Source organism: Pteronotus mesoamericanus, unplaced genomic scaffold, assembly GCF_021234165.1.
Source record: "Pteronotus mesoamericanus isolate MK-2021 breed Mesoamerican mustached bat unplaced genomic scaffold, CSHL_Meso_final contig_2, whole genome shotgun sequence".
NCBI lineage: Eukaryota > Metazoa > Chordata > Mammalia > Chiroptera > Mormoopidae > Pteronotus > Pteronotus mesoamericanus.
In genome coordinates this window covers 16,643,295-16,653,181 of record NW_026555084.1, presented here as the reverse complement: position 1 = coordinate 16,653,181, position 9,887 = coordinate 16,643,295, and the positions used below count along the sequence as shown (strand labels likewise).

General features: G+C 38.5%; 1 protein-coding gene across 1 annotated transcript; it reads left to right on the top strand.

Moving 5' to 3' along the window:
* The first annotated feature begins 214 nt into the window (after nt 1-214).
* MARCOL (MARCO like) lies at nt 215-9,396 on the top strand. The gene is made up of 3 exons (XM_054568598.1): nt 215-224; nt 2,173-2,891; nt 9,232-9,396. Exons 1-3 carry the CDS (start codon nt 215-217, stop codon nt 9,394-9,396), a joined length of 894 nt encoding a protein of 297 aa, XP_054424573.1.
* Nucleotides 9,397-9,887: the final 491 nt, after the last annotated feature.

The following is a 9,887-nucleotide window of genomic DNA, read 5'->3' as shown; positions in this document are numbered from 1 at the left end:
TGTAATTTTTTTTAACACAATGACCATGTTTAACAATTAGGGTGGAGGATTTTTCAAATATATAACATGGTGGCGATCAACATGCTTTATTCAGAAAGTATCTACTGAAGAGTTAGCCTTAGCTCCATCCAACTCAACTGAGTCTGAAACGACCGGCTGTAACATGAAGGCTTTCCTTTTCCTTCCCTTCATGTTCTTGGCCATATTCTCGGCCATGTTCTCAGGTAAGAAAAGTTATGTTCAGTGACTTCTCTTCCAACTCTCAAAGTAAAGAAATAGAAATGCTCAGTGATTTAGAAATACTTTGTCAGAAATTTTGTAAACGGGCGTATCTATCAGAGAAATGGAGCAAGGTAATTTCAGATAACATAGAGGCCAGGGGTATAAAAATGGTGATCAGGTGAGACAATAACGGATAGCTTGTTGTGCCTGAAGAGAAACGGAGGCAAGGGAGTGGGAAAAGTAAGACTTTAGACTGGAAAGAAAATTATGTCTAGAAGGATTATGAGAATTTATGAATACTTGTTATGTTCCATAAAGGATAAGATTTAGCATGACAATCCAGAGCTGTATGATCAAATAGAAAAGGGTTCCACGCTTGGCTTTTCAGTGTTCTACTTATTTTTTTTCGGGGAGGGGAGTAACTTATTTAACTTATTTTAGACTCACTTTTCTCATTTGCAGAATGGAAATGATTATAAACTCCTACAGGTTGTTTTAGGAATCATGTGTATACTAGCATTAGCCACCATTACTTGCGTTCTCTTAGGTACCTATCACCCAACATACTTCTCTCTATTCCTTACCTCAGTACAGTTAGGTAGTCCTGCTTGCCAGGAATGTAAATTTCTTAAGATAATAAATAATACAGATAATACATTTCTCAAGATAATAAATTAGGATATATGAAACCTATCCCAGTTTATCTCCAAATCAAGACCTCCTGCTTGAGCATTTTTATACCTAGGTAAAGGAAATAATGAAAGGAAAGTGCCTATTAACCTTCAGCTGCTTATAGAGGGAACACAAGAAATAGTGGTTCTCTTCTCGTTTTGAGCATTGCAGTTGTTTTCAGGTTTTGTGTATAGGGGTGATGAGACTCATTCTGTTAAGAAATATCAGTCTGTAGTGATATTGAAAATGAATTAGATGTGAGGAAAGTTGTACAGAGATGTCATTTAGGGAGCTGTAAAAGCAACAGAGTTAAGAAATAATGATATAGAGCTAAGTGATAGGATGGGAGAAGGGAAAAGAAACATATATTTTTCACAGGGGGAAAAACATACATATAAAGTCCCTAACTAAAACATGTATGTTTCATGATGGCAGGTACCATATCTCTTCTGTACTTCAGTGCCTTGCTAGGTAACATTTAGTGTGTATTCAGCAGGCATTTGTTGCTGAAAGAAAGTACATTAATAACACCTGTAGGGGTTATATGGCTTTGGAAGTTGAAGAATGAGGAATCAGGAATACCTATTACAATACATAGCAATGCCAAGCATGTATTTAGAGTTTGTAAAATTGGAAGAGAAAAATACAGAAGGCAGACTATGATTGATCGACTGATACTAAAGCCTTTATGGGAAACGGTGGACATAAAGCTGATTGAAAAAGAAAGTATGTTCTGAGGAAGGAAAACCACTGTCTTTGGAATGGGGCAGGAGAGAAAGACCTTATCTACAGGAAGCAAATACAAAGATGGAAAAAAGAATATGAACGGAGGGTTCATGCTTGATGGCTTTTATACCTGGGGAGTTGATGACGTTTTCAGTAAGGTGACGTTGGGAATATGGGAAAGGGTTCTGTGATATGGAAAAAGTCTGCAAAAGGCATTAATCAGTCTGTTTAATTAATCAGGAAATCATTAAAAGAAACTTGGAATAGTATGAAGGCCTAGCTCAAACAATTTACACTCCAATTTAGAAATGGGGCCAGCTGTCTTAACTCCACACTTTTGGGAAACCCTGTAATATGGTCAAGAAAGAAATGGAGGAACAAAAATATTCAAGTCATGAGACATAATGAGAAGATTCTGTCTTGAGGTTTGGTTAGAAAAAAACCCAAAGAAGCATTAAGTACCAACTATATCTTGGGATGAATGCTGATGATTTGAAATTCATGAAGTTAAGTAACTTTATTTTTATTTTTGTGCTTATGGTATCATTCCAGTGTCTTCAGCCCAGACTTTGAAGACAAGTGTTATTAAACTAGAAGAGGCTCCACAACCTGCGTTTATGTTAGAGAGAAAAAATGAAGCTAACATTCAAGGAAGACAAAAGGAATCTAATAAGCAACATGATAGCAACACACAAAGAAAACCAGGGTTTTTTATTCTGCGAGGACAATCAGGGCACTCTAACCAGCCAGGGAAACTAGGGAGTTTTAATCAGCAAGGAAAGCCAGGAGTTTTTAATCAGGCTGGGGGTCTGCGAGGGCATTCAGGAGAATCTAACCAAAAAGATAGTTCAGAAAATTCTAATGAGCAAGGAAAACCAGGATCTTCTAGTCAGCAGAGGGGTTTAGGGTCATTTAGCCAGCAAGGAAAACTGGGATCTTCCAGCCAGCAAGAAAAGTCAGAATCTTTTGGCCAGCAGGGAAAGCCAGGGTCAGCTGGCCAGCAGGGTAAGCCAGGGTCAGCTAGCCAGCAAGCAGGTTCTGGGTCATCTAGCCAGCAAGGAAAACTGGGATCTTCCAGCCAGCAAGAAAAGTCAGAATCTTTTGGCCAGCAAGGTGGTTTAGGCTCAGCTAGCCAGCAAGGAAAACCAGGATCCTCTAGCCAGCAAGGGAAGCAGGGATCATCTAGCCAACAAAGAAAACCGAGGTCTTTTGACAATCAAGAAGAAAGAAAAAAAGTAGGCAACCCTTTGAATGCCAATATGGAAAGTCAGGTTTGTGCTAATTTCTTTATTTTCTTCAGTCAACTTCTCTCAGCCATTCTATTTTCCAAGTTTTGAAATGGTTAAGAGCATACACTATACTAATACAAGCACTTGGCCATGACACTGATTCAACAAAAGGAGAGGGAATTTGGAGGTGGTTATTTTTGTATACGTCTATGGTCATGAGTGAGTGTCATAGTCTTCTATCACATCTCTCATTTCCTTCTACTCTTTCTACTCCAGCCTTCCTACCTATACTGGACCAGCTCAAACTTTCATTCACTGAGCCTCGTTTCCACCAGATTTAACTTTTCATGTTCATTTCCATTGCATCCATAATCTACAAAGCACTCCAGTGGTATTTCTAAATCACGAATCTGATCTGAGGTATCACTCTTCTGCTGAAACTTCTTCAGTGGTGCCACACTACCTAGAAGATAAATTCCAAGCCCCTGAGCATGGCATTTAAAAGTTTTCAAGATTGAACCCCATGTTCATGTTTGGACATGATCGGGCATGTCATGCCACTCTTGCTCACTTATTATATACATTGTACAGAATCCTTTGATTTTCTACAAGTGTATTCCTAATTCTAATGATATCCTTTATTGTGGCATATACCTTATTGCTTGGTAATTGATCGTCTGCTGAGTTAGTATAAACTCTTTAAAAAAGTACTATTTCTTTCCAAACCTGTATCCCCAAATCCTAGAACAACATAGGTATAGAATCGGTTTTCTTGAACTACTTGTCAGATAAGTGGGTAAATGCCTGATGCTTGGGAGCCATCATGCAAACAGGTGCACGTCCATGACACCCAAACTGCCTTCTGAGTTCTGCTGTGCCCTGCCTTCATTTACCAGCCTCTCGCTCAACTACCAGCCTCCTAATTCCATTTAACAATGACTCTGGACACTTCTCTTAATACACCCTAAAGAATTTTCTAGAACACTACCTCCATCTCATTATCTTAATAGGACTTCATTTTTATCTCATAACTGATCATTTCTCAAGTCCATTGGAAATGAAAGCTGTCTCTCCCTCTTGGTCTTCATGTCTTGGCTGGCATGAATATCGCTAATGTCCCATAGACATTCCTGCCATCTGGACCTTAATGACACCACTAGAAGATCTCTGAGTGTTTAGCTTGTCACCTAACAGAAGATGTGGGAATAAAAGTAATGGATTGATATGAAGAAGATGGTAAACTCTAAACTGATGGAAAAGACCAACATGTTTGTTGATCTTCTTTCTAAGAAGACTAACTTTCCTATGGAAGGTCCTCACCAGTGCATTTAGTGTTTCTGTTCCCATCTGCTGGTCAAAGCTTCTTTGTGTTCAAAGGCTTCTGTCATTAAGTAACTTGAGGCTGAGGGAGCCCTTCAGGTACTACTTAACTGAATCTGCCTAAGCCTACCTCCTGCCTTGTTTTCTATCGTGGGACAAGAAAGAAGTGAGGTGCAATAAATTATGACCATACGTGCTTTGTATTTGCCAGTATGATTTTTCCTGAATTATCATTTCTCAGGTAGGGGAAGGCTTGTCTACAAAGTTAATGTGAAGGCATTCTCACATGTAATAAAGCAGGGGCTCTGGAGTCAGATAATTCAGGGTTTGAATCCCATCTTCGGTATTTAATCCATATAGGGTCTTGAGCTTTTCACTTAAACATACTGTATGTCTGTGGGTATAAAATGGGGCAGATTTATACACTTATATTGTTGCATGGCTTAAGTTTAAATACAAAAGATCAACAAAATGATTGGTTTAGTATAATGCTTAGTCAATAGTTAATGAGCAATAAATATTTGTTTTCTTATGGTATCAGAATTAAATTGAGTCCCCATATTTATCCAATGGTCTTTCATGTTACTGCAGACTAGCACCACCAGCAGCAAGAACCCAACTGTCAAGATAAGATGTAACTCTATCTACAAACCAGTCTGTGGTTCTGATGGAAAAACCTATGGTAACCAATGTCTATTTAATGAAGCAAAAAGGTAAGAGGACTTGATGTTTCTTTGGATCAGAAAGTACTATTCTGACCAAAGGGAATAAAAGAACATTTTTCTCTGTGCCTTTTTAGTTTCTTCCCAATAGTGCCTTGGGTGTTTGTCCTAGGGTATGTGTTATATTCAACTTCTTGTATTTATTGATGAGTCATTCATTTACCAAATATTCATTAAATATCCACTATGTACCAGGCATTGCTCTAAGCACTAGTGATAAGATAGGAGCAAAATACACAGAATTCCCTGCTTCCATGGAGCTTTCATTTTTTGTAATTAAAAAAACCCCAGCAAATGAATAAAATCTATTAGAGGATAAAGGGGGCTTTGAATCACATGGATCCTTAATTGTAAACTACTAAGGTATATTTTAAACTTAAATAACAAAATTAAAATTTGGTTTTGGTAAGCCATGTCAACCTTTAAGAATTACACTTTATCTAGAAAAAAATAAGACAATTATAAGGCTGCTTAAAATTAGAACATGTGGCTAAGAAAGAGTTAGGTATCTCAGCTTTTAAAATAAATAAATGTTCATCTATGAAGGTAGGAATAAAGTAAAATCATACCTCTCCTGTTTTTGATAGTTCCATAGTTTATTAAGTGCTTGGTAAACTGTTATTGCAGAAATAAATAAATGTTAAAGGCAAGTGTCTCCTATAGTCATAAAAGTTATGGTTGAAAGGAAAGTTAGGCACCCATTCTCTACTTTTACAGATAAGGCACCTGGTCCAGGGACCGCAAAGGACTGGCACAAAGTTCACAAATTCTCAGCACAGTCAATGTGTAACAGGCAAGCCAGAGCCTCAGCCTGCTTTTTCTTGCATGATTTTCAAATAATCACATTTTCTCTTTATGTCTTCATGGTGGTGCCACAATTACTTGGTCCTTGATTTCTCTCAATGTCTTTTTTCGAGGTTGAGGCATGGAAACCTGACTCTGGATCATGAGGGAAGATGCTAAACAATTACAGCAACCAAATCGCCTGGAACCTCAAAATTCACTTTCTCTTTTCTTTAAACAATGGATTTTCCTGGGAGTTCTATTGAGGTCAGCAAGAGTCTTACAGATACGATGGATCCTACATTATTTTCAAGCTTGCTTCACTGTGAATAAAGTTAGTTCCAGAGTTGCTTCTGATTTCTGGGATTGTTTATTTTTGAGACTTCCCCAAACCTTGTATCTATGATCTATCTGTTCCCAAGGTGCCAAAGTGACTAGTATATCAGGACCTATTGCAGCAATTTGTAAGCCCTAATAGTTAAAAAAAAAAAAATCTCAAGAATGCATGCCAAAAAAAAAAATTCCCCACTTTAGAAATATTTATGCTGTAGGTCTGGTAACAAACTACAGTTTTAAAACACATTCCAGGTGGTCTCTGGACACTTGACATGAAACTGATTTAAGATTTTTTAAAAGGATGCATTGATTGGCTTCAGAAAATTCTGGAACCATATGCAAAATAAATTCTCTGTGTACTTTTTCCTTAAGGGTGTCCAAAGCTTTCATTAGATTCCTAAAGGGATGAGCACAGATAGATTTTAAAACCATTAGTCTACAGATATTGAAATGTAGAAATTTAATGTATTTATCTGAACTGTGATTTAAGTCTGGCATAGTCTGAAACCTAGATGATTAGAAAGATCTCATTAGGATATTAGTCATGTTGATTAGCAACATGGATCTCAAGAATAGGAAAAAGACCAAATACAAGGGTGGGATCAGAGCTGGTAAAAAGAATGGTTTGATTAAAATGACATCAGAGAGATTGAACAGAGGTCAGCGGTGAATACACGTGCTTTTATATCCAAGGGAGCTCTGTTTAGCGGCAGGGAACTTAGACAGTATTTTGTATTTGGAAAACATATATCCAACACAGCAAGGGTAGCAGGAAAGCAGACAATGGAATAGGGCATGTGGTCCAGGTCAAAGTGTAGAGAAAAGCTGGGGTATCAGACAGAGTATATAATTAAATCTGTGGAGGAGGAAACATAATAGTAGTCCAATGATGAAAGTTTGGGCTTGATTCTTACTATCAAAGTCGTTTCTGGGATAATTCAACAAAGTATAATTTTTAACATAAAATGGTGGCATACCATGTTCAGTGAAGGGATTCTTTTCTATTATTTCCTTGAAAGGATGCATTTTAGAGTTTTCCTGTGTTTAACTAGAGTGGTCTGACCCAGATACGTTTGTATCGATCATTGCCTGAGACATCTTTATACCGTGGTATATGGCACCAAACAAATCTGGTCTCTTCTGAGACAGGAGGTAGACTAGAAGACTTGGGACTCCTTTGAAATATTAGGGAATGTGGACTTTTTAAATTCTTTTTTTCAAAGTATGAAGTTTCCAAAAAACAAACAAACCCAAAACTAAACAAAACCCCCCATTATTCAGTGCCCTGGGAAAATGTTGCATCCAAGTCTTAGTCGGTGTTTTACACACTTGGTTTACTTTCAGGTAGTTCCTTCCTGTTATTGCCCGAAGTGATGGGTTTCTTTGTCCACAATGTTGGGGCAGCAACACTGGGGAACTTAAACACCACTCTTATTTCCCATTTCCTCTCTCTGTCTCTTTTAACATTGGTATTATGGTAAAGACACAGCCTTCTTCTTATCTTAGCTCACCTCTTATACAAGTTAAATAATATATTCTTTTTTCTTTCTTCATGAAACTTTTAATTCATACATCTAACATTCCTTTTACTGATTAATGAAAAAACAAGTATCTTACATAGTCTGCTGTGATTGATAGTCTCTCCTGCTCCTAATCTCTCCTGCTCCAGAGAGAGAGAGAGAGAGAGAGGGAGAGAGAGAGAGGGAGAGAGAAAGTTCAGTGTATGAGACATAATGGGCTTCACAATAATTCCAACTCCAGGTTTCAGTTGGCTTTTTCCTCCAAAGTCCTGCACCAGAAGGACTGATTTGCCATAGGTGCCTCTCATGGTGTCTATGTAAATAATACAAAGAGTTCCTGTGAGAATAGTATTCACTTAACTGTAGTAATGGAGAACTTTCTGCCCTCATCAGATTTTGTGTTCTACTGTTAAATTAGAATTGAACAGTGCTACACTCAGTTTCCTATCTGAATCCTAGCTTTTTCCACTGCTACAAAAGGCAGGTTAGACTACGACGGCAAATATAAGTTTAACACCCAACTTGAATGCAGGCTGTCTTAATATTTTATCCCTAATATCTAAGAGATAGGAATTTTTACTTGCCCATTTAAAATAAAGAAGTTGCTTATTAGACAATCTAAATATTGCGTCAAGGTTACTCAGTGGCAAATGGGGTTTGAACTCAGGTCCTTCAACTGCCAAGGTCTCTTCAGAAATCAGACTATGAAGATTAGTTAATTAGGGAGACACATAATTTAAGGCATTGCCCCATGTGGCCTCAATCTCACTCCCATGAGCCTTCTTTATTTTTTCCCAGTTTTACTGAGATATAATTGACATGAAACATTGTATAAATTTAAGGTGGACAATGTGATGATTGAATGCTCGTATATATTGATAATGATTAACACAATAAGGTCTCTCGTGTTTCTGCTATTCACATCCAATATTCTAGTCTGGGCTGCAGAGCTGGTTGTCAAGATACTCGTCACAAACATACCTCATTTATAAACAATTGACTCATAATCTTGAAGGTGACACCTGACATTGATAAAAGGTCTCTAGCCGATGTCAGATCCTGCTTGGGAAATTTGTTTTCTATAAAATTTGTACTATAGTTTTACAAGATGGTCTCACTGGCAGAAACTAGTTAAAGGATTCAGGTGAACTCTATTGTTTCTTACAATGGTATGTGAATCTACAATTATCACAAAATAAAAAGTTTAAATTTAAACTTTCAGGAGAGTTTAAATTTAAAGCAAATCTCCAGTTGAGTCTATTGTGCTCTAGCGTTATGAAATACTAAGGGTCTAGGCGTGGGCCAAGTTATACATCATAAAACTCTTTTTTGCTGGTTTTGATTCTCTTGTCCTTTCCCACTCAATAGCTGGGAAGGCTTACATATATTTGCTCTATCTTAGGATCTGTAATTACTCTTATTACTTTTTCCCATTGTCATTCTTCCTGTTCATCAAATCAAACTGGCCCAAACCCCCTGCTGAGGGAAGGCCTACTGAGATAGCTTGAGGTGAGGAACACAAAATACCTCAGGGTCTTACCTGCCTTGAGCTACCTGTTTTACCCCATTAAGCTGCTCACCAGCAGCTAACAGATAAAGGAGAGGCCTCAGCAGGCAGAGGTGGCTGAGCAGGAAAGGCAGACAGCACAGCACAGCGTCTAGAGCTGCAGGCTTCCGTCTCTGCCGCCCTCTCGGTTTCAGATAGGGCAGGTTGGGGAGCTACGGGGTGCCCCGGGGCAGCAGTATCGCTGTGGGGTGGCTCCAGCTCAGTCCTTCCTGAAATGCTTCTGTATTCTGAGGAAAAACGGAGATTCCAGTGTGCACATTGCCTTCAATGGAGTCAGGCTTCTGTGGGCTGAGCCGTGATTGGGAATGAACAGCTCCTTCTTATGTGTGCTGAGAGGACTTGCCCTGAGGTTGTCCTCCCATCTCTAGGAGGCCTGCTATTCACGTATCTGTCCTATTGAATTGGAGAGTTGGGGGAAGAAAAGAAAGTATAGTCCACCTTCATTAAGACTGGAAGTGGGGGGAGGGGTTTCTTTACCAAAAAGAAACTTTCATTAGGAAATGGAAAATGTGTCCCTGGGCCATGCGATGTAAACATGCCAAAGGTGCCTTCCACAGACTTGATAACATGTCTTTCTTCTCATCGTGGAGCAAAGCTATTTTCCTCATTGCCTTGGCATTTCCTCTTTACTCTGGCGAGGGAGTACATTTTCCAGTCTGAGATGAAACATGTCACATCTTAGAAAATGCAGGCGACAACTGCAGTGATCTAGGAATAAAGGAGATTTGTGTTATCAGGCTTGTAAACCTTAAACTGGTAAAGCGAAAAAGGGCATATTACAAAGGACCTT

Coding starts and splice junctions, on each gene's coding strand:
- MARCOL (XM_054568598.1), top strand. Junction 2,892..9,231: donor ATGCCAATATGGAAAGTCAG/GTTTGTGCTAAT, acceptor TCTCGGTTTCAG/ATAGGGCAGGTTGGGGAGCT.